The 25,792-nt window shown below is 42.0% G+C and overlaps 1 protein-coding gene across 6 annotated transcripts in view; it reads left to right on the forward strand.

Annotated features, from left to right (window-relative positions):
* The window catches only part of LOC132825531 (inactive rhomboid protein 1-like), a 366,299-nt gene extending 342,673 nt beyond the window's left edge, over positions 1 to 23,626 (forward strand). For all 6 annotated transcript variants that reach the window (XM_060840891.1, XM_060840892.1, XM_060840894.1 and 3 more), the window contains 3 exons: positions 4,837 to 4,937; positions 15,469 to 15,622; positions 22,301 to 23,626. In XM_060840891.1, the coding sequence (XP_060696874.1) occupies positions 4,837 to 4,937; positions 15,469 to 15,622; positions 22,301 to 22,720 (675 nt within the window). In that variant the 3' untranslated portion in view covers positions 22,721 to 23,626. The remainder of the gene's footprint in view (positions 1 to 4,836; positions 4,938 to 15,468; positions 15,623 to 22,300) is intronic.
* Positions 23,627 to 25,792: the final 2,166 nt, after the last annotated feature.

Raw genomic sequence — 25,792 nt, forward strand, 5'->3', positions numbered from 1 at the left:
TGTTCACTTTTATTTGCCACAAATTTTCTTGCTACTGTGAAGGGATTGGAGACAAGTGAATTCATACTAATTTGACAGCTGTAAGTACCCTCTTTGATTGAATTATGGCTGTTTTAAAACAGGCGGGTGTCAGTAACAGCTTGGAGCAAGAATCTGGCATTGTTTTTATTCATGTTCATTGTCCCATGTGGTTAAGGTCGGAAGAAACAAATCCATAGGGGGAAAGAAAGTGTTTTCCCAAAGTAACGCCCTGTGTGCGTGAACGTTTTTCTACTCACTGTATTTTTAGTTTATCAGCACACATCTGTGGGCACATACACTTGTTAAAGCAGACTGCGAGTTGAGAATCAGCCTGTTCAGTCCCACAGCCCTGAGCAAACATAATCCTCGAATGTGAGGACAGCTCATAATGGCAAAACTGTTTCCAGCATTGCCCTATCTGTCTGCCACGAAGTCAGAAGTATTTGTTCTCAATTTGTCGGAAGGAGTAAAAATAAACCGTAAGGCAATGTTAACAGTGTGATATAAAGGAAAGGGTGGAACCTGCTGTGTATGCTGCTGTTTGAGGCCTTGCTGGAGTAAACTAAGGAAACCATTGTGCTTTTTTTTGCTGGTTTGTTTCACAGTTGGAAATCAAACTAATTTGGCTTGAACAACTCCTTCGCAATAACTCCTTTAGTTAAATTAACTGAGGTGTTAAATTATTTTGATATCATTCCCTCTGGAAGCTGAAAATGTTGAACACAAATAGTACCCTCACCTTCAGACAATTCTATGTTCTTTTAATCTGTTTCCACAGCTCTGTTGCTGTGTCCGTGATATTCATCAGGGTTTCCATAATTGGTGCTTTTTGAAAAAAACACTCTTGGCCAATTGCTTTGGACTGAAACTATTAAATTGAAATGCCAGCATCTTTTATTTGTAATATGTGTATGGGACTCCGTCTTTACCAGCAGGTATTGTGGAGAAGCTTTAATCTTAATTTCTCCAGAATAAGGCAACAGAGATCTTGTTGACCTGATGTAGAGGATGTGGACAGGGAGGATGTGAGTGATTGTATTTGTTTTCAAATAAAATTAATTGCCCAGTTAACACAACAACATTTTCCATCATCATTGTAGTCTTTTACATCCCCAGCAGTAATGAAAGCAGTAATGATTTTGGCAAACATTTTTGGGGGTGACCTGTACTGATTCTCCTTTCACTGAATGGGATTTTATCACAAGAAACGTCTTCAATTCTTACAGCCCAGTATCTGTGCCATACTGTGTGTGTAATTCACTTGTTCGCTCCATCCACATCCAACCTCCTACTTACTACCTCCCTCCTTTTTCTTTCAGCTCTCCTCCCATAAATTCCCCTCCATCTCTCCCCATTCTTCCACCTCTCTTTACCACTTCCCCCTCCCTACCTTCTCCCCCTTCTTCCACTCTCTCTTCCCCTCCTCGTTATCTTCTCTTCCCTCCTTCCCCTTGCTCCTCCTTCTATTTTCCCCAACTTTCCCACTTCCCCTGCCTGAACTCCCCGACCCTGTCTTCTCCTCGCCTCCTGGTTTCTTCCCCCTTTCTCCCCCCCCCCCCCCCCACAGTTTTCCCCCTACATCTTCCACCCCTGTTCCCCATTTCCCACCACTTGCATCCTCCTTTCCCCTCTCCTCCCTCATTCCTCGATTTCCCCCATTGAAATATTTTCATAACACCTATTATTATTTAGCAGTTCCCAATTTCAGTGAAAGGTCATTGACTGGACACCTTTCTGTCTCCATGGACATTGCCAGACCTGTTGAGTATTTCCAGCACTTTGAGTGTTCATTTTGCAGCATCCGCAGTAGCCTGCTCTTCATTAAAACCTCTTCTCTGAGTCAGGTTTTTGTCTTGAATGTTAATTTCTGGTTCAGTCTGACTGTGGTACATTCAGGAATGAGCCTGTACTTTTCAAGATCCATGTGGTTGTCCGAACTGCGTCCTCGTGTGTACTTCAATTAATCTTCTGGTAGACAGAATTAAAACCCTAGTAAGATAAGACTAAGTCCAAATCTTTAAGCTTCTTTATTTTGTTTTATGGATGGCAAATGGACCTACAAGGCAACAGTTGTAATCGAATCCTTCTTCAATTAACTTGCTCAATTTTAAAAAGAGAAATATTGTAAATAAATCATGCCATACTAGTCAATATCAATACCGTGAGTTGATTTATTTTGAATTCAGCCTCCTGGTCTTGGTTGTGTTTGAATTTAAGTGTAACTCACTAGCCTGACCTCTGTCTTCAGGCCTATTTAATAAGTCTAGAATATAGATGTTCGTTGTTCCAGTTACTACCAGTGGTTAAGAGTCATAGAATCCCTACAGTTTGGAAGCATGCGATTTGGCCCATTGAGTGTACAACAACCCTTGAAAGAGCATCCCACAACAGACCTCCACTCCTACCCTATCACTGTAACCCCGCATTTCCCATGGTTAGCCCACCAAGCCTGTCCACCCCTGAGCACTAGGGGTAAACTTAGTACGGCCAGTCCACCTAACCTGCACATCTTCGGACTATGGGTGGAAACTGGAGCACCCAGAGGAATCCCATGCAAATATGGGGAGAATGTGTAAATTCCAAACAGACAGTCATAGAGGTGTACAGCACGGAAACAGACCCTTCGGTCCAACCCGTCCATGCTGACCAGATATCCCAAACCAATCTAGTCCCACCTGCCAGCACCTGGCCATATCCCTCCAAACCCTTCCTATTCATATGCCCATCCAGATGTCTCTTAGATGTTGCAATTGTACCAGCCTCACCAGTTCCTCTGGCAGCTCATTCCATACACATACCACCCTCTGTGTGAAAAAATTGCACCGTAGGTCTCTTTTATATCTTTCCCCTCTCACCGTAAACCTATGCCCTCTAGTTCTGGATTCCCCAGCCCCAGGGAAAAGACTTTCCCTGTTTACCCTATCCATGCCCCTCATAATTTTGTAAACCTCTATAAGGTCACCCCTCAGCCTCCAACGCTCCAGGGAAAACAGCCCCAACCTGTTCAGCCTCTCCCTATAGCTCAAATCCTCCAACCCTGGCAACATCCTTGTAAATCTTTTCTGAACCCTTTCAAGTTTCACAACATCCTTCCGATAGGAAGGAGACCCGATTTGCATGCAATATTCCAACAGTGGCCTAACCAATGTCCTGTACAGCCTCAGCATGACCTCCCAACTCCTGTACTCCATATTCTGACCAATAAAGGAAAGCATATCAAACGCCTTCTTCACTATCCTATATACCTGCGACTCCACTTTCAAGGAGCTATGAACAGGTCGCTTTGTTCAGCAACACTCCCTAGGACCTTACCATTAAGTGTATAAGTCCTGCTAAGATTTGCTTTCCCAAAATGCAGCACCTCGTATTTATCTGAATTAAACTTCATCTGCCACTTCTCAGTCCATTGGCCCATCTGGTTAAGATCCTGTTGTAATCTGAGGTAGCCCTCTTTGCTGTCCACTACACCTCCAATTTTGGTGTCACCTGCAAACTTGCTAACTACCTTTTATCTTAGCCGGCTTGGCTCTCTCTCTCTTATTCCTGATGAAGGGCTTATGCTCGAAACGTCGAATTCTCTATTCCTGAGATGCTGCCTAACCTGCTGTGCTTTGACCAGCAACACATTTGCAACTGTACCTTTTATGCTCGTATCCAAATCATTTATGTAAATAGTCACCCGAGGGTAGAATCGAACCCAATCCCTGGCGCTGTGCGACAGCCGTGCTAACCACTGAGCCATAGTACCACCTGGTTATCTTCCCTCTGAAGGCATATAAACGATTAAAGGATTAATGAGAGAGATTACTGCGATGAACTAGCTCCATCCTTGATAAAGGCAGTGAGCAATTTGTGTGTGAAATTTGAGGTGATAGGGCCTTAATCAGAAGGGAATGCCATTGGAATGAGCTATTTCTTCCTCATCTAGTGTCGTAACATAACAGGCCAGTCTTCAATTCACACCGTATTCAACACTGACTCACTGCATCAGATGCAGAAAAGACCATGGAGGGCTGAAAGCATTCTGGCTGAGTGCTGAAGATTTGTGCTGCACTGTTCACTGCATCTCTTGAGTCAAGCTGTCTCAGTATAAGCAGAGTCAGTACAAGCTGCACTCCCTCACAAACAAGTACGACCCACAACCACTGAGCCAAACTGTCCCAGTACAAGGCACACTCCCCGTCCGAAACATGCTGTCCCAGTAAAGGCCCCACCCTTTCTCCACATCCAAACTGTCCCAGTATGAGCCACACCCCTTCTCCACATCCAAGTTATCCCATTATGAGTTACAATCCAGACATCCAACTAGCAAAAACTTTGGTCGTGGCTTTTGTGGAACCAATCTAAAGCTCTGCTTCCCTTCCCCCTCTGGTCTGTTCTTCAAAGTGACTGCGACAAACTGTCATCAACTGTCCGAGCAGGAGGAATTTCCCAGCACCAACCTGCTCCCTGATGCTCAGTTTGGGTTCTGCTAGTGCCTCTCAATCTTAGGCCTGGCTAAACCCTTAGACCTGCTGAACTGACTCTTCAAACTCTATTTGAACTGAAAATGGAGGAAGCAAAGTAGTGTTAACCTTTTAGTTTGAGGAATGGCAGATGGAAGCAGTTCTGGTCAATGAGACAGGGCTGTACAAGTCAAAATGGAAGAGATGATAGTGTTACACTCTACATTGCACAACTGCCCCGGTAAGCTTTGCCCATCCTGAAATGTCCTTGTGCTTGAGTTACTTTGAAATTACGCATAACCACGTCAAATGTTGATTTGCTCTGCCAGAGTTTAGAATGTGCTGCTTTATTCTTTTGTTTTGTGTCCAGGTGCACTGCATGGACGATGTGTGTGGACTGCTGCCGTTCCTCAATCCGGAAATTCCTGATCAGTTTTACAGGCTCTGGCTTTCCCTCTTTCTACATGCGGGGTAAGTCTCTCTGTTCCCATGGAGTTGAGGGCCGTGCAGGGCTATCAGTTTGTTTATTTGCCAAGATCCTCATCATCCAGGTGCAGATCATACAGAGTGGGATTGTGTTTTCTTTAGAGCAGAGGAGACTGATGTGGTTGAGATGTATACAATTATGAGAGGCGTAGACATGAAGAAACTCTTTGACCCTAAACCTATATCCCTTCCACCAGGGTAAGAGGCAGAAGGTTTAGAGTGGATAAGAAAAATATCCAGAAGATGGTGGGCATCTAGGACTCTCTGCCTGTAAGGCTGCAGAGGCAAAAACCCTCAGAACAACATTGAAGAAGTATTTAGATGTGCATTTGAGATTATTAATATTAATTCACTCTTGGGATACATGTATCACTGGCCAGCATTTATTGCCTGTCCCTTGCTGCCCTTGAGAAGGGTGCGCTGCCTTCTTGAACTGTTGCAGTCCATAATGCCCTCAGGAAGGGAATTCCAGGATTTTGACCGAGCCATAGTGAAGTAATGGTAATGCATTTCCGAGTCAGGATAGTGAGTGACTCAGAGGGAAACTTACAGGTAGTGGTATTCCCATGTATCTGCTGTCCTTGTCCTTCTAGTTGGAAGTGGCCATAGGTTTGGAAGGTGCTGTTGAAGGATCTTTAGTGAATTTCTGTAGTGTGTCATTTAGATGGTACACTCTGCTGCTACTAAGTGACAGTGATGGAGGGAGTGGATGTTTGTGGGCGTTGTGCCAGTCAAATGGGTTGCTTTGCCAATGCATACCAGGTTCTGGACCAAGTGCTGAAAATTGGCATTAGACTAGTTAGCTGGTTGTTTTTGAGCAGCGCAGACACACTGAGCCACTGTGCTGTTGATCTCTATGACTCTATGACAATAGGACAAGGCTTCTGTCTGCAATGTATGGATTCTATGATTCAAAGTCAGTGGCCAGTTCACAGGCACAGAAGCATTTTGGGTGTATAGCAAAGCAGAAAAAGTCCTCCTTGTACCAATGTCAGCACCGTTGGCTATTGGAGTAACAACCGGGTGTTTCCTGACTCCAACTTCCACACTGAATACAGAAGGGAGATGATGTGTGCTAAGAGTTTCTACTTAACATTTATACTCGCAACAACAACAACCTGGCACCTTCAACATCCTAATGTCCTGAGCCTCTGGTTGAAAAATAAGGGCGTGGTGCCTTGTGCTACACAAACAAGTTCATCTTTGACTTGAGTTTTCCCATAAAGGCAGCTAACTCGATCTGGAAAGATGTTACAGAGAAAGATTGTCCCACTATTGGCATTGCTGCCAGTATGGTTGCCAAGGTAGACCAGCAGGAGGCTAGAAGAACACAACAAGCCAAGCAGCATCAGCAGGTGGAGAAGTCGATGTTTCGGGTGTAGGATTCCTCAGGATTGGGGGTGGGTGTAGAAAGCGATGCAGACAAAAGGGGGTAGGTGAAGATAGGTAGAGGGTATGACCTGGTGGCTCAGTGGGAGGAATGAATCCGATTGGTGACAGGGAGGATTGGGAGTGAGGGGGAAGGCCTTGGAAGGGAGGTTATTTGAAATTGGAGAACTCTCTGTTGAGTTCTCAGGGCTGTAGGCTGCCCAGGCAGAAGATGAGGTGTTGTTCCCTCCAACTGGCAGTCTAGTACGCTGTGGCAATGGAGGAGGGCAAGGATGGTCCTGTCGGAAAGGGAGTGGGAAGGTGAATTAAAATGGGCAGTGACTGGGAGGTCAGATCGGCTCCTGCGGGCCTGGCTGAGACACTCCGTAAAATGTTCCCTACGTTTACGTTTGGTCTCCCCGATGTAGAGAAGACTACGCTGGGAGTGCCTGATGCAGTAAACTAGGTTGGAAAAGAGGCAGTGAACCTGTCTCACCTGGCAGGTCTGTTTGGGGCCCTGGATGGAGGTGAGGGGGTGGTGTACCACCAGGTTTTGCATCTTTTCCAGTTACAGGGGAAGGTACCTGGAGTTCGAGGGGCCAAGGATGTTGGGGTGAGTGGCGCAAACCAAGGACTATCGATGGGAATGGTCCTTGCAGAAGACAGGGGTGGGAAGGGGAAGATGTTCTTGGTGGTGGGGCCTAGTTGGATTTGGCGCAAGTTTTTAAGGATGATGCAGACATTGGTGGAGTGGTAGGTGAGGACAAGGGGTCTCTGCCTGTATTGCAATGGGGGATGGGGGGAGGTTTTAGATAGTGGAATGGGGAATGGAGGTGGTGTGGTGGAGGGCTGTCTAGATGACAGAGGGATGAAAAGCACATTATTCAAAGTAGGTGGGCATCTGGGGTGCTCGTGAGTGGAATGTCTCCTCCTCTGAGCAGATGCAGCAGGGATGGAAGAATTGGGAGAATGGAATGCGGTTCTTACAAGATACTAGATGGGAGGAGTTGTAGTCAAGGTCGTTATGGGAGTCTGTGGGTTTGGAGTAAATGTCTGTCTGGCGACTGTCATCGGAGATGAAAATGGTCAGGTCAAGAAAGGGCAGGGAGGTGTCCCATGATGGACCAGGTGAATTTGAGGGCAGGGTGGAAGTTGTGGGCAAAGTCCAGTTCAGCCTGGGTGCAGGATGCTGCACCGATGCAGTCATTGATGTAACGATGGAAATGTTGGGGTATAATGCCTATTTAGGTACTGAAGAGGGACTGTTCAATACAGCTGACAAAGAGGCTGGCATAGCAAAGCCCATCCGGGTTTGGAGAAATGGGAGGAATTAAAGGAAACATTCTTGAGGGTGATGCCAAGCAGCTGCACAAACCTAAGGTTTATAAGTCTGGATAAAAATGGAACCTTAATCAGTATCATCGTTAAGTCCTCTTGTTGCTGTCTGCTGATGTAATCCTTCTATGGCCAAGTCACATGACCTTTCCACAAGGCCTGGTTATAAAGCTCCGCTGTGTAAACGCTCAGTTTAACTCCTTCTCATCACCAGCTTCCTTGCACGTGGCTGAACACTGTCATGGGTGAAATCAGCTTGTGCAGCTTATTACAAGATAAACTTCTTTGTTAAATCGAGGAGCAATATTTAATCCATCAACACTCCCGTGGATTTCTTCTTAACTGTCCAATGCTGATCTAACTAAAGTACATCAGAATGTGTTAGTGGTTTGGGCATCATTAATCATTTCTCTAAGCATTCTGTGGTCATTTTGCTCTGCTGTTCTTATGGCTAGTGTATTGTCAGAATGTATTGACCTCACTTTCTCTAATAAATCTGACTAGACATGTTTTATTTATATAAATGTAACTAATATAAATATAATTAATTCTGATTTTCCTTGTTAACTTGGAGACTGCAATAAACCCTGTCTTTCCTGTAATATTTGGAACCATTCAAAAGATGGGACTAGTTAAGCAATGGATTTGTAAAATGTTTTCTGATTGTGACAATTACAGAGCTGAGTTAGGTTAATAACACAGAACACTTTTCTATATTCCATACTCTCGGTTCAAATGGGGACAAAGATAATTCTAAGAAATTTAAATTAGAACTGAGTATATTTACTGTGGCTTTTAGACAATTAATATATCAAAAGTCTAAGTTCTCTCCCTAACTTTTAAGAATGAGAGGTGGAAAATTTAAGGGGGATACACACGGCAAGTACTTCACACAGAGGGTGGTGGGCGTTTGGACCGTGTTGCCAGCAGAGGTGGTAGAGGCAGGTACGGTAGATTCATTTAAGATGAGTCTGGATAAAAGCACGAGTAGATGGGGAGTAGGGGGATACAGATGCTTAGGAATTGACCAACCGGTTTAGACAGTACATTTGGATTGGCTCAGCCTTACAGGTTGCTGGTCTGGGAAGTTTCTTTGTTCCTTGTTCTAACTTATTGAAATTTTCAGTGCACTTTTGAAAAGTCTCGTTTCCACCACTTAAGTAACCATGGATTCGAAATATTTATCACCATAACATACCTTACCTAACATAACAAACAATATGGACCAGACCAGCCCCCTCAAACTATTTCAGAGGATAGTCTGGACCCTAGCTTTCTCTTATTTTAGACGTAAATATGAGATGCTGTGTTCCAAAGCAATTTGATTGAACAAACTCCTGGATTTAAAGCAAAGCACACTTCCTTCATCCAATATAGTTAACATACCACGAAAGAAAGGAGGATTTGGAATAGCAACCCTATTGAAAAACATGACCAAATAATTGATACAGTAACCATTACTAATTAACTGTTCCAATGTAGTTGCATCCCATAAACACATTCTTGGCAACAGAAAACAGATTCTCTCATATGCAACCCTGGTAGCAGGAAGAGAACCCCCAGCTTGTGGCTCTAACTGAGAGGGGGGGGGAAAATAACTTTCACTTCTTCGAGATCCCAGCAACAACAGTAGAAAGCTAAACTAAAGATCCTGGTTTCACCATAGCAATTCAGGCTGCTTCCATTGTTCGAGCTTTTTAAAAAAAAACACCCCAAGGCCTCACAAGCTGCATACTCTAGTGGTTCAGGCAGGATGCTCTACATCTCTGTATTAAACCCCTCCAAAAATAAACAGTACTAAATAACCTCTTATAACCACACCATGAATAATTTCTCCATGTAACCTGTTCCCAATCATTGACACTTGGTGCTGAGGTTCTTTTGAGTTAGTGCTGACTGGGTTCAGCAGTGATTTTTAATAAAATGCTAACAGGTCTCTTGTGACAATGCTGGAGATGTGTAATTGCGTGACTTGACTGTATCATGGCTATTTTGTAAGGCTTAAGTGACGTTTTAGCAAGGTGCTGACTATTATAGATAGACCGGGGAGTATCCCTATTGTAGATATTATGGAAATAATTCTTTGGATTTCCCCTTCAGAATGTGAACAAAGTAAATATTGTAAAACAAAGAAGTGCTGAGGCTGGAAATCTGAAACACAGCAGATTTGGCAGCATCTGTGCAGAGAAAGCAGAGTTAATGACGCGAGTTCAGTGACCTTTCAGAACAGAGATTGTGTTGAGCTTAGCAAAGATATTATTCAGCTGGGACCAGCTGAAGATGTTGCTATATCTTTGAGAAGGCACTTGTAAGAGGGAATCATAGATTCACATAGTGCAGTAAAGGTCCTTTGACCCATCAAGTCTGCACTGACATAATTCCCATTGAAAGTGCAATAATCCCAATTTCCTGCACTTGTCCCGTATCCTTGAATGTTCTGATATTTGAAGTTCTCATCCAAATTTTCTAAAGGTTGTAAGCTTTCCAGCCACCGCTACCTTCCCAGGCAGTGCATTCCCGATTCCTACCATCCTCCGAGTGAAAAAGTATTTTCCTCAAATCCCCTCTGAATTTCCTGCTCCTCACCTTAAAACTATGTCCTCTTGTGATTGACCCTCATCAATGGGGAATAGCTGCTCTCTATTCACCCTGTCCATACCCCTCGTTATCTCATACACCTCAATTCATGTCCTCCCTAGGTCTTCTCTGCTCGTAAGAAAACAATCCATACCTACCTAGTCTCCTTATGACTCAATGTCTCTATCCCAGGCAACCTCCTGGTGGTCCTCCTCTGTACCCCCTCCAGTGCTATCACATCCTTCCTGGAGTGAGGTGACCAGGACTGCACACAGTACTCTAGCTGTAGCCTGACCAACACTCTGTACAACTCCAACATTACCTCCTTGCTCTCATACTCTGTGCCATACCCATTGAAAGGTAGTTTTATCCTTTCAAGAACTCTCTCGGAAGTGTGGTGCCTTGGAATGAGTGCTTTAAAGTTTTCGAAAATGCTGCAGTAGTTAATTCAGCTTCTCTGGGTTTAAAAGTAGCCAGCTTCTGTAAACAGCCAGAGAAATAGCTGTGAACGGCCTTCCTGCAGTTTAATGTTAGTTATTAATTGCGAAATGACAGAGGTCCCAGTGTCGTTTAACGCCAACGCAAGTTATATTTTCTTCAGACTATAATGTAGACGATTATATTGCTGTGGTTAAAGTAATGTTACATGAAGCATCTGATAATTTTATGCCTCCTTGTTACTGATTCACTGACTATTAACATTTCACTATTGAAGTAATTAATGTTAGAGAACAGAACAGAAGAAGGGACCTGAAGAAGAGTCCCTGGACTTGAAACATTGAATCTGTTTGTCTCTCTGCAGAAACTGCTGATCAAAGTTTGTGCGAAGATTTGTAGCTCGGGTGCTTGTTGTAGTGGTTCTGTTCGCCGAGCTGGAAGTTTTTGTTGCAAACGTTTCGTCCCCTGGCTAGGAGACATCATCAGTGCTCTGGAGCCTCCTGAGTTTTTCCAGCAATTTATATTTCCAGCAAATCCATATTCCTCAATGCTTTGTTTTAGATTATCATAGCTGATCTATTTGTGTTTCAAATTCCGAATTGCCATCCATCCCTGATAACCTTTGGATCCCTTGACTAACAAGAATCTATCCACTTCTGCCTTAAAAATATCCAATGCTGCTACTTCTACCACCTCCCTGAGACAAAGCTCCAAAGTCTCACACTGTCCCAAGAGAAAAAAAAATTCTCTTCACCTTCATGTTAAAAGAGTGGCCCTTAATTTTAAACCGTTGCCTTCTAGTTCTGAACTTACCCAGCAAAGGTAATATCCTTTCCGCAGTCTCCCTGTCGAAACTTTGTATACTTCAGTAACGTCACCCTTCACTCTCTCAACTCCAGTGGAATCAAGTTCATCAAAAGGCAACCTGCTCATTCCAGACATCAATGTAGTAAACCAGCTCTGATCCACTTCCAACAGAGTTACATCCACCTTAAATAAGGAGACCGAAACTGGACACCGTATTAGAGACAGAAATTGAATTTAATATATTTTGTTTTAAATCTGGAATCAAGAGTCTAATGATGATCGTGAAACCATTGTCAGCCAAACCCACATGGTTCTCTGAAGTTCTTTCGTGACCTCTGTCATTTCATAACTAACATTAGACTGCAGGATGGCCATTCTTACCTGGTGTGACTCCAGACCCACAGCAGTGTTGTTGGGCAATAGATACCCTGGCCAGCATGTCTTGTGAACACACAAAACAAAAAGGTGCTCTCACCAATGCCGCTTCTAAATGAGGGAGAGCATCTTGACTTCTGTTCAGTTCCTCTCGAAACAGGATTTAGATTCTTAAAGGCTACAAAGATATAAAATGAGCAACACTGAGTCAACCACCTGTATTGCACATACTATATGACACTCAACTTCAATTGACCTTAGAAGATTGAGTTGAGATGTTTATCAAGTGACAAATCTACTGCATCTTTTTCACGCCTCAATCAGACTTGAAGATACACTCACTTGGCCCAATCTTGCCATCCAGCTGTTGAAATCTTTTTCTAATTAATATTAAAGAGGACCTTAATGTTAACTGTTTTATTTATTTTTCTACTTAATACTATGAAGGTCTGTATTTTGTACCTAAGATTTATGTATCCGGTTTTCCTTTGTACCTAAGGTGACACTGTGGGTGGCAACATTAGACACTTTTCACTGTACTCCTGTACTTGAGTACACATGACAACAAAAATCAAAATCGAAGTCTTTTTCCCTCTCTCATCATGCTCTCCTGAGCCTGACTTGTATGTAATCATGTAAATATAAATATCTCTGATTCATCTTCTCACTCTGAATAAAGCACCGGTAAGTAAGTCCTGTCTCAAAATTCCTCCAGAGCATGTTCAGTCCAGTGTTAAAAGAGTACTGTGTGCTGAATTGGCCATGGTATCCTGGAGTGAAATAATATCACAGTTCGGTTCTGTTTTCCCAGTGCTGAAGAAATCAAAGGAGCACTCCACAAAGGAGCAAGTCAATCTTTATTCAACAAAAAGAAAATAGATAAACTTGAATGTGAACTGGGCCTGTGACTTTGTCAGGGAGTAAAGGGTAATATTATGGGGATAGCATCACTCCGATGTTGCAAGTCATCCTGACTTGCTTATCCACAGCTGTGGAGCAGAATTTTTAAGGAGCATCCAGGAAGGTTTTCTAGAGCAAGCATAGTCCAACTCGGAAAGGGGCAATACTGGACCTGGTGTTAGGGAATGGGCCCAGCCAGGTGTTGAAGTTTCAATAGGGGATTTCTTTGGGGATTAATAGTGATCACAATTTTTGTAAGTTATAGAATACTCATGGACAAAGATAAGTGATCCTAAAGAAGGAGTGCTAAACTGGGGGAAGGCCAACAATATCAAAATTTGACAGGAGCTGGGGAATGTGGATTGGAAGCAGCTGTTTGAAGGTAAATGCACATTCGATATGTAGGAGGCTTTTAAAGAGAAGTTGATTAGAGTTCAGGAGAGACATGTTCCTGTGAAAATGAGGAATAGAAATGACTAGGTTAGGGAACAATGGATGACAGGTGAAACTGTGATACTGGCTCAGAGGAAAAAGGAAGCAGACATAAGGTCCAGGCAACTGAAGACAGACAAGGCTTTGGAAGAATATCTGGAAAATAGGACCCATCTGAAATGAGGGATTAAAAGGGCTAAAAGGGGTCATGAGATATCTTTAGCAAACAGGTTAAGGAAAATCCCAAAGCCTTTTGTTCGTATGTAAGGTGCAAGAGGGTAACTAGGAAAAAGGTTGGCCCACTCAAGGCCAAAGGAGGAAAGTTATGAACAGGGTGAGATTCTTAATGAGTACTTTGCATCGGTATTCACCAAGGGGAGGGACATGACAGATGTTGAGGTTAGGGATTGATGTTTGATTACTCTAGATCAAGTCAGTATAAGGAGAGAGGAAGTGTTGGGTATTCTAAAAGGCATTAAGGTGGTCAAGTCCTCACGTCCAGATGGGATCTATCCCAGGTTACTGAGGCAAGCAAGAGAGGAAATAGCTGGGCTCGAACAGATACCTTTGCAGCATCCTTGAACACAAGGGAGGTCCCAGAACACTGCAGAATTGCTAATGTTGTCCCCTTGTTTAAGAAGGGATAATCCAGATACTTATAGACCGATAAGTCTGATGTCAGTGGAAGGAAAGCTGCTTGGAGAAGATACTGATGGATAGGAACTGTTCCCAGTTGGAAGAAGATGGGCTTATCAGCAATGGGCAACATGGCTTTTTGCAGGGAAGGTCATGTCTTACCAACTTAGTAGAATTCTTTGAGGAAGTGACAAAGTTGATTGATGAGGAAAGGGTTGTAGATATCAAATACGTGGACATCAGTAAGGCATTTGATAAGGTTCCCCATGATAGGCTGATGGAGAAAGTGAAGTTGCATTGGGTCCAGGGTGTTCTAGCTAGATAGAGAATTGGCTGGGCAGTAGGATTAGTAGTGGAAGGGAGTTTCTCAAAAAGGAGAACTGTGACCAGTGGTACCAGTGGTGTTCCACAGGGATCCGTGCTGGGAGCACTGTTGTTTATGACATACATAAATGATTAAAGGAAGATATAGGTGGTCTGATTAGCAAGTTTGCAGATGACACTAAGATTGGTAGAGTAGCAGGTAGTGAAGGAGACTGTCAGAGAATACAGCAGAATACAGATAGGTTGGAGACTTGGGCAGAGAAATGGCAGATGGAGTTCAATCCAGGCAAATGTGAGGTGATACACTTTGGAAGATCCAATTCAAGAGCAAACTACACAGTAAATGGAAAAGCCCTGGGGAAATTGATGTACAGAGAGATCTGGGTGTTCAGATCCATTGTTCCCTGAAGGTGTCAATAGAGTGGTCATGAAGGCATATGACATGCTTTCCTTCATCAAATGGGGTCTTAATACAAAAGTTGGCAGGCCATGTTACAGTTGTATAGGACTTTGGTTCAGTCACATTTGGAATACTGCGTACAGATCTGGTCACTACATTACCAAAAGAATGTGGTTGCTTTGGAGAGGGTGCAGAGGAGGTTCACTAGGATGTTGTCTGGTATAGAGGGCATTAGCTATGAAGAAAGCTTGATTAGATTAGGATTATTTTCATTAGAAAATGGAGATTACGGGGACCTGATTGAGATCTACAAATCGTGAGGTATGGACAGGGTGGATAGCAAGAAGCCTTTTCCCAGAGTCAGGGACTCAATTACTAGGGGTCACGAGTTAAAGGTGAGAGGGGTAAAGTTTAATGGACAGTTCTTTATGCAGAGGGTGGTGGGTGTTTGGAATGGATTGCCAGTGGAGATGGTAGAGGTAGGGCATGATAGCATAATTTAAGATGTACCTGGACAGATACATGAATGGGCAGGGAGCATAGAGATACAGATCCTTAGAAAATAGGCAACATGTTTAGATAGAAGACCTAGCATAGGCTTGGAGGACCGAAGGGCCAGTTCCTATGCTGTAATTTTCTTTGACGACAAGATCCTTGATTAGGATAGTTAACAATGAGATCCACCTCATTCCAATCACTACAGACCGCAAGTAACAAATGTGAACAGGAAATGTGTCGGCAAGATATCACAGTCACTTGTATTATATTGTGCCTTTAATGTAAAATCACAGGAGCAATGCAACTGTTCTATATTAAACATGAAATTATTGCAGTTTTCAGTGACAAGATTAATGTCTTCAACCTATCCTCCAAAACTGAGGTTTAAATTTGATTTTTTTTTCCTTTATATTATTTATCTCACAGGATTCTTCACTGTATAGTGTCCATCTGCTTCCAAATGACAATCCTTAGGGACCTTGAAAAACTAGCAGGCTGGCTTCGGATTTCTATCATTTACATTCTGAGTGGAATCACCGGAAATCTGGCTAGTGCCATATTCTTGCCCTATCGGGCAGAGGTAGGTAAATCATCAGATATATGTGTCAATGTAAAGTGCAGCTTCTCTCGCTCAATAAATAATTTGGTAAGAGGCAAAACTGTTTTTAAAAATAGCTGTTGGACCATTTTACATCTAGACAATTAAACCTTTATTGAGATTTTTTTTAGGGTGGCACGGTGGCTCAGTGGTCACCGCGCCAGGGACCCAGGTTCGATTCCCGCCCTGGGTGACTGTCTGTGTGGAGCTTGCATATTTCTCCCCGTGTCTGCGTGGGTTTCCTCTGGGTGCTCCGGTTGCCTCCCACAGTCCAAAGACATGCAGCTCAGGTGAATTGGCAGTCCTAAATTGCCCATCGTGTTAAGTGCATTAGTCCGTGGTACATATAATGTAGGGGAATGGGTCTGGGTGGGTTACTCTTTGGAGTGTCGGGGTGGATTTCTTAGGCCAGAGGGCCTGTTTCCATACTGTAGGGATTCTAATCTAATGCAAACAATTTTCCGTTTTAATATTGTCAGTAAAAGGAAATCACTCATTTCTTTTTAAAGCCTAAGCTTGCAGCCACTGAATCAATTAAATTCTATTTTACAAGACCAAATTATAAATATCAAAGGAGAATGCAGAGTCACCATTGTACTCTCACTGCCTCTTGAATATACCCTTCAGGGTTCTAACCAAACATTTCTGTTCTGGAGGTTTCAGATTAAATCTTTACACCTGAGATATAATGTTCTTAACATTTCTGAACTGAACTTTTGCTCTGTGAGAACCATATTTCTTTTTGGGTTGGCATGGCCAAGATTGACTGAATGGCCCCCTTCTATGCTGTCTCATTGCTATGGATCTGGTATGTCCAACTCCAGCCAGAATTTTCATGAACTGAAACCAAAAGCTTTTCAAGATATAGATATTCTTTTAGCAGCAAAATATCAATTCGTCATCCCCCTAACTGAAACAAGTGTTTTCTTGTCCACTTGTTTAACTCTCCCAATGGACACACATTCCTATTAGCTCTCCTTGGACTCCCTCTGTCACACTGGGTTTAAAGAAATGAAGTACAGATAAGTTAACCATTAAACTCCCTAATACACACAAGCCAACCCCCACTTGCCACTAGTTCAGAATCCAAATTCTGAATTAAATGTTAGTAACATATGTACAAATCAGGTCCCTTACAACACAACTCACAGAACTGCAATTCTTGTCTGCAGAGAAACAGTCAAGGGAAGGCATGACTGACCTGTTACAACTCCAAGGAACTCATAAAGTAGATCCAACCAATTTACTTGACTCAGACTAAGTACTGATCTATGGGATGTGAGTTCAGAATTTACAAGCCTCGAGCAAGACTTCAAATTAGCTGCAGCCACAAGGACCCTACAACAGCTACTTGGAGTAGATTATAAATGAACCAGTTAAGTCTGGCATTTTTTTAAAAGATCAGAATGAAAGTAGCAATGAGCGTCAGGTTCTGGATTGAGGATGGATGGAGCTAACTAAATGTAGCTTTCCAACTATTTGAAAACTCCATCTTAAAAAGAAAATAATGCTTTGACACAAACTCTTGCTGCTTACTTTTGCCTGATTTGACTTGGTATTTTCCTTTGAAATTATGGAATAGGTTTTTTATTAAAAAGCTGTAATTTTGTGCAGAATTCTCTTAATTAGAATGGCATTGCTTTTTGAATCATGAAAGGTTTAAATTTTTTGTTGCTTTCATGAACAAGAGCTAATTACAGGTGCTAATGAAATAAATGTCGCCAACGCACTGCATTTTTGTTTAAGTGCGAGCAATGTGAACAATTTCACCATACCCCTGCAATTTGACAAATACCACTTCCTAATTAAGTCCATTAAAATTTTCATAATGACTGTTAGATTGTGCGTCTCTTACATCCAGTTTGCATTGAAGGTCGTTGAGGTTAAATGCAATTAGATTGGCCACTCTATAATGTGATTGCCCTCAGGTCAGTTAATGTTTTACTGAATGTTTCACATTACTTGGTTTACACTCAACACAAAAGGTTTTGTTGGCCAGAAAATATCCATAATCGTTCAGTCATCGCTGGTAATAATTGGGGAGGGGGGGTGATTTTATTTTTCCCTTTAATAGGCAGCAACATAATGAGCCATTACTGTAATGTTTACATTTTGAACTGCCTCTTTCAAAACTGGTAAACAACCATCCCTCAGGGACTGTGGGTCACCTGTGAATTAAGGATCCTTTAAATCTGAAACAATCTAACCTACGTTAATGGAATAGACGTTTCCTCCCCCTGTAGCTGCAAAGTTTAAGTACATTTTATCACTCTAAACTCCCATTTTTAATGGCCACTAGGCCATTAGTGTTAATTTGCACTAATATCTCAAACTCTCAATAAGATTTCCAGCCTGTTGTGTTTTACATTTTGGTGTTGAGGTTCTTGAGGGCTGATTTTTCTTTGCAGTCATAAACCTGAAAAATTCAGACACATAACGGAACGAGCCTACAAGACACTGGCTGTGCACTGTACTGTGAGAAACAAAGCTCACTCACGTCAATAATTTCAGTCCGAGACAAGATCTGAATCAGTAGTGTCATTTATTTCACACTTGCAAGTGGGTGTGATGTCCACAAGGCAGGGACAAAACACACCGAATTCAACGAATATTCGATATTTATATAATTTGGTTACTATACATTTTTAAAATTTCATTGCTCCTCCCCTGTTTACATCCTCCACTTCCCTAAGACCGGTACCCATTAATCCTGTTTATCTCTTGCCTTATCCGGCCTTGTCTGTGACAATATGCTTATTTTTGGCCTCTCAAGGCCATTTGACCTCATCCTGCTGTAGGTCATTGTTAGGCCCATCCTTTGCTTACCATTATCTACTCCCTCCATCTGTGCTGCCCCTCACAGCATCTTACCTAGTGCCTGTATTTCTACCATTGTTTTGCAGTCCCGTTTCTTTCTTGCATACATTTTTAGCTAATACAAAAAAATTATGCATTTCCTCCACATAGTTTCCATTCTTGTTGACTCAGCTCTTGGCTGAAACAATTACACACTTGTGTGACTTCATTTACTTTGTATCAGCAATTATAATTTCAGAAGTAACATTACTTTACCTATATCCCACAATACCAAGCCGCTATCAAATGAAATGAAGATAATTGTACTGTGAAGGTGACAGAACAACAGTCCTTCATATTGGTGGTCACGTGACCGAGTCAAGGGGAGCCCTGAAAACAATTGCAGCCATTTTTGAGAAATACAAACGCCAGAATTACTGTAGAAACAGGCTATTTGGCCCTTAATTGGGGGGCCCTTAATTCCTGAAGAAGTGCTCATGCCCGAAATGTCGATTCTCCTGCTGCTTAGATGCTGCCTGACCTGCTGCTCTTTTCCAGCAACACATTTTCAGTTCAGATCTCCAGCATCTGCAGTCCTCACTTTCTCCTATTTGGCCCTTAAGCCTGATCCACCATTGACTTACAACGTGGCTGATCTGATTGTAGCCATTTTTCTGTGTACTCCTAACAGCTTTTGTGTGTGTTGACTCTACCTTAAAAATATCTGAAAATGTCAGGCAGCATCCTCCGATACCTGAAGAAAGGCTTATGCCCGAAACATCGAATCTCCTGCTCCTTAGATGCTGCCTGACCTGCTGCGCTTTTCCAGCAACACATTTTCAGTTCAGATCTCCAGCATCTGCAGACCTCACTTTCTCCTCTACCTTAAAAATATTCAACAATCCCATCTCCTTTGCTGTCCAGGGAAAAGCATTCCAAATACTGATGACCCTCTGAGAGGAGAAAAAAAAATGTTCTTTGTCTTCCTCGAAAAAAGAAGCCCGTTATCCTTAACCTGTGTCCCTGGTTTTCGGCAAACTCCAAAGAATTGAAGCGCTTCCTGGACTTGATCGGGTCTTTGTGGTTATTTCATGTCTGACCTGTCAGAACTTGGCAAACATATGAGTACTGACTGAAGATGATGTTGACTACTGACGATCATAGTCATAGTCAAGAAATTCCAACAAATTCAAAGCCATAGTACACAGGTGAAACTCTTAGAGTCATAGGGCATGGAAACAGACCCCACCGTACAACCAGTCCATGCCAAACATAATCCCAAACTAACTAGTCCCACCTGCTTGCTCCTGGCCCCTTAAAACCTGTCCTATTCAAGTACTTACTGAAATGGCTTTTAAATGTCGAAATTGGAGAAGTGTTAGCCCAGAACCAGATCAATTCTGTACAGTTTAGATTTATAGAAAGACTTCAAACAAAAGGTGTCTATTTGCAGTTTGTGCCAGAAATATAAATACCCCAGTAGAAAGAGGAAACGATGCTGTCGGAGATCGTTTCTTCACACACTATCAAGAATGATATCTCGGTTACAACTGTTGCTAAAATATTGCCCTTTCATCTGAAACATTTGTCAACTATCCTAATCATCTCAGCATCAAGTTCTGACTTGACTGAACTTGATGTTTACTCTGTTTCTTATCCCTTAAATGCAGCACCGATATATTGAGTTTCTACAGTTTCTGTTTTTGTTTCAGATTTCCAGCACCTGCAATTCTTTTTATATATTTGACATAATCACCTTGTCACCACTTTACCTCGGGGGACATTGGTTTACAGAAAGAAGTGACCAGATGGTTGATAGAACCGTCCTGAAGTGCTGGGAGGCAAAACAAGACCGAACTTTGTCTTATTGTCTCTCTGATCCACACCTCTTGACATAGGTAGTGAACCACCTGCAGGGTACTTAAATGGAAGAAAGTGTCTAGCAACTCTGTTATACAAGACCCTACTCCCAGGTGACCAGGTGGAACCAAGACTACAGCTCTCTAATACACTGATATGAGGAGGGAAGGGTTACAACTGGCATGGCATGTTTCTGCCTGGGCTGTTCAAAAAGTAGATATCTAAGTATCTACTGAGACAGAATCCAATCATGGTGGAGCTGAGACTCCAAAGTTATACATTGAGACCGAAGCTGGGAAGCAAATGAGATAGACTCTGATTCATTATTCTATGTTCAACTTGTGCCTGAGCTGGTAAAGTATAAAATATCCCAGAACATCACAAAGTAGCGAGATAATCTCAACATCACCAACAAAGTGGTGAAATATTAACTACATCACCAGCAAGAGAGACAACATTAGCATCAAGGACAATTTCAGAGAATTTCACTAAGAGCGATGAGCATCAAATCTACAAGATGAAGATAAAATATCCTGCTGTTAACTTTTTGTTGCCCACACAGTAGTTCTGCCCAACAGGTTAGGAGTCAAATAGGTTTAGAAATTAGTGTTGTTCAGCCTGATCTATCTATTAACATCCTCAAGTAATGTGCATGAAGTGAGTGCGCTAAGGTGAAGTAGAAGACCCATTATTCTCAGCCTGTTGCAAAAAGAGTGGATTAAGTTACTTGTATTATATAGCTGGGACTTTGTCCACTTGATCACAGTTATATACAACATTGAAAACCATGTTACCAGCCGTAGCTTTTGTATCACCTTCCTTCAGTTGTATTCATTTCAGCAGGAGCCGCCCTCTGGTGAGAATGGGGCTCAGCAGGTTCGTCAGCAACAGAAAAAGGAGAAAAGACAGAATTCCTCAAGAATGTAGCCTTCACATAAATGAGTGAGGGAAGGAAGTTAAGATCTCAAACAAAATCCCCGACATGTTTTATTGATGCTGCACGAGGGGACAGTTGAAGACCAAAATAAGAGCAAATTGTAAACTATGTTTGAATTACTTGCTCTTAACTAAGAAACGGGGCAGCACGGTGACACAGTGGTTAGCACTGCTGTCTCACAGCGCCAGGGACCTGGGTTCACACACACACCCACCCCCACCCGGGCAATTTTCTGTGTGGAATTTGCACATTCTCCCTGTGTCTGCGTGGGTTTCCTCCAGGTGCTCTGGTTTCCTCCCACAGTCCAAAGATGTGCAAGTTAGGTGAATTGGCCATGCTAAATTGCCCGTAGTGTTAGGTGAAAGGGTAAATGTACGGGAATGGTTTGGTCTTCGGAGGGTCAGTGTGGACTTGTTGGGCCGAAGGGCTTATTTCCACACTGTAAATAATCTAATGTAATCAGAGTGTGAGATAGTAATTAGTTGTCAGTGTAGCAACTTCAGTGCGCAAAGGTGAGCCAGTGCGACAGATCTTCCCAACGCTTGACCTTCATCTTCAGAAGGGCAAGGGCAGCAGATGTTTGGGAACACCATCACGTCCATCCTGACTTGAAATGGCATCACTGCTCCTCATTTATCACTCAGTTAAAAGCCTGTAATGTCCTTTCTTTTCTTTTCAGCACTGGCTGACCTTATGTCCCAGGAACTGCAGATGGTAGCTCACCATCTTCAAGGGGATGGGCAAGAAATGCTAACCTAGCCATTAATAGCCACATCCTATGAACAAACATCACTGTCAATTGCATTTATTCATTTATAGAAAATAATGGTAGCTTATATCTACATTAAAATCTGCTTTAGTTTTAAATGTATTTTTACCCGAACTCTTTGTCTCTATTTGATAAGGGGCTAATAAATGGTGCATTAGCAACTAGGTAAATGTAGCATGGCATCCCCAATGGTGAGGCAGCATTTGTACTGAGGGCGCAAACTGTGTTACTGGTTTAGAAAGATTCACATTCTGCGGAATAGCAAATTAATTATCTTCTATTTCTCTGTCTTTTTAAGGTGGGACCGGCAGGCTCTCAGTTTGGAATTCTCGCCTGTCTCTTTGTGGAGCTCTTTCAGAGTTGGCAGATTCTAGCCAGGCCTTGGAGGGCTTTTATGAAATTGGTGGCCCTCGTCCTCTTCCTGTTTGCCTTTGGCCTGCTCCCATGGATCGACAATTTTGCTCATATCTCCGGCTTCGTCAGTGGGTTCTTCCTGTCCTTTGCATTCCTCCCATACATCAGCTTCGGGAGATTTGACTTGTACCGCAAGCGATGCCAGATTATGATCTTCCTTATCACCTTTGTCGGACTTTTTGCAGGGCTGGTAGTTCTGTTCTATGTCTACCCGATAACTTGTGAATGGTGTGAATACCTGACTTGTATTCCCTTCACTGATAAATTCTGTGAAAAATATGACCTCAACGCACATCTACATTAAATGGGCTACGCAGACCGAAAGAGACATCAAGCAATGTTACACATTTGGTTGTCAGTATTTACATCATGGGGACACTGAGAAGAATTTACTTGACCAAAATGTTGGTGATATACAAGTTATCATTCAAATCCTTGGCTGATACGTTTTTAATTCAGAAATAACAATTAGCACTTGATGCCCCCCCATGCGCATCTCTGCGGACTGCGGACACCATCTCTAAATTTGACCGACGTGCCTTCCCCCATTATTTTTGAACCAACATTTTGTGCTGCCAATTTTGTATTACACTAGTTTTAGCACTAAATCAAAACTTGTATTGTTTACTGCTGCTAAAGTGGTGATAAATTCCAGGTAGTGTTTTAGCTACCACTTGACTGGACTGCAGCTTTGCAGAATACATGACAGAAGCCTTACCGTGTCTTGAGTTTAAATTTTTGATGTTGTCACTGTTCTTCCCCTTCAGCTGTTTTTTTTATATAAATAGTATAGTCATGACTGATAAGACCCCATGGAATAGAAGTTTGCCTTGAGATTTATGTTTATAACTGACGATGATATTTCAGGAAGTCTGTTTTGTCACCGTACATGCACTCTGAAGCTTTTTTGATTTTGGAATTTTTTTGTACTATCATTGTTTCACTGGGTTCAGGTAGATATATAATGGGCATGGAACTATAAACCTAGATGGATCTGGATCCAATTAACACTCATGTCCAATAGCAAAGCAACAAAACTAAAGATTAAGGTCCTGCTCAAGACAGGTTTTTATTATTTTCCAATTCATTGCATGATGTATTTTGAGGGAATACATTTTCAGAAAGCGACAGAACTGGATCTGTGATTTGAAGTTGGCAATTTATAAACACTAACATTGTTTCTGACAACAATAAAGGTTCATTGGCTGTATTATTTGGTGGGTTATTGTCACAAGCATTGTGAAGCAGATTTTTGTTTGAAAAATATGCAACATTTTCTCATGCAATCAGTAAGTTTATATCCTAATAATCTTGAAGTAAGGAAATCTGCTGAAGGCCAGTACACTTATTAAATGTGCAACCTAGGGAACAACTAAAGAGCTTCCATTGAGTTTGCAATGTTTCAAAAATGTGTGTTAATGTAGACCCAAGATGAAGGTTTCTATCTTTGATGTAATTTTTATCTGGTAGCAAGCATTGTCTGCCTCAATGAACTGTAATGTAGGTCCTGCTATTTCCTTTTATACTTAAAAAACAATCCTTGACTCTAGATATTCTAAGCCTATAAACTAGAATATGCTGTTAATAATAAAACTTCTAATTACTTACAGATAATGTTTAATAAACCTCAGCTCCTCCTGGAGTCTGCACTGTCTCCTTTACCTGCAAAGGTGCATTGAAATGGCACCACCAATAGCTAAATTAGACAATCTAAAACTCAAGCATGTGTCCAGGTGGCTGGATATGACACAAATCACTATATGCTTATTATTTATTATTTTACTTGTGTGTAATTTGTTCTTACAAGTTAAGAACATGGAGGCATTGTCTTGAGATCCAGAAACTACTGTCCAGATTTGATTAATCTGTAGGAGCTCAATTGTCAGTTATGATGCATATATAGAGAAGTAACTGACATCATATTTTAATGATTCTGTGTACTTCTAGTAGTCTGTACATCTCTCTGAATTTTAACTTATTTGAATTCAGTTTGGCCTGGCTTTTGTTGGGATCATTTTCAGGAAAGATGATTAAATGTTCTGAGGTCAAGCCACCAAGCAATCTGTGCATGATAAACACTGCATTATAAATGAATAAAGGTACATTCGATCATGGAAATTAGCTTTATAACATTGTAATTATACACTCGCCCCTAAGGGAGCTGCACCCAGATGTTTAATGCCATGCTTTAACACATAGGTAGACCTGAGCGGCTCTCCTATTCCTTACCTAAGTTTGTCCATAACAGTTGCCAATGCCACAACAGAAAGTTTTAATCCTGTATTATGTACAACTCAGAAACAGGTCATCCAATTGAAACTGCTGTCTGCCTGTTGTTGTACTAATTACCCTCTTGGCCAATTTGATCTTGCTGTCAGTATCCCATGTTCCTTCCGCTTTCGGGAGCTTCTCCAGTTTCCTCTTGTTGATGCTGTTCCATATATCTTGCGTTCCCCTTACTCTGAAGTTTTTTTTTCTTCGAATTCCTCGTTGGATTTAGGCGAGGTTGTCTTGGATCTATGATCTTGAGTTCAGGTCTTTCTCATGAGTGGAAATGGAAATGAAATAACTTTAAAGATCGACATAAGCGCACATTTTTCTCCTTCTATTGTTCAGTCTTTTGTAATTGGTCAAACTTCTCAATCCTGTTGTTATCGAGTCACAGTCGTAGAGATGTACAGCATGGAAATGGACCCTTCAGTCCAACCCGTCCATGCTGACCAGATATCCCAACCCAATCTAGTCCCACTTGCCAGCATAGGGCCTATATCCCTCTAAACCCTTCCTATTCATGAACCCATCCAGGTGCCTTTACATGTTATAATTGTACCATCCTCTAGCCCTTTAGAACCCTTCTAAATATTTCCCCTCTCACCTTAACCCTGTGTCATCTGGTTTTGGATTCTCCATTCCTGGGAAAAGACCTTACCTATTCACCTTCTTGTAATTTTTTTTCTAACTTTCTCTAGTGGCACTTTATCCATTTTGAAATGTGAAGAGCAGCATTGCACGTAACTCCAGATATGGTCTGACCTACACACATCGAATGTGGGTCTGGGGAGCTGGGTTTGGTCAAGCCCTTGAACCTGCTGTGCCAATCAGTTAGATCAGTCCTGATCTGATTATGGTCTCAACCCACTTTCCCAGTCTGCTCCTCATGACTTCTTTGCTTTTAACTATGTTCCTTAGAAATGAGCTTGCTACATTTACATTTGTTCATGACTGTGTTAACCTGCTTGCTATATTTGTGTGTCTATTTATCTCATCCCTTTGTTCATCTATCCCATGTAAAACCTCATTGTCTAAGGATTTTCAATATTAATTATTAGTAATAGACTATCAAGTCTATTATGACGATTAAGTTCTCCTTAATCCT

The sequence above is a fragment of the Hemiscyllium ocellatum genome, chromosome 20 (genome assembly GCF_020745735.1).
Source record: "Hemiscyllium ocellatum isolate sHemOce1 chromosome 20, sHemOce1.pat.X.cur, whole genome shotgun sequence".
Taxonomy (NCBI): Eukaryota; Metazoa; Chordata; class Chondrichthyes; order Orectolobiformes; family Hemiscylliidae; genus Hemiscyllium; species Hemiscyllium ocellatum.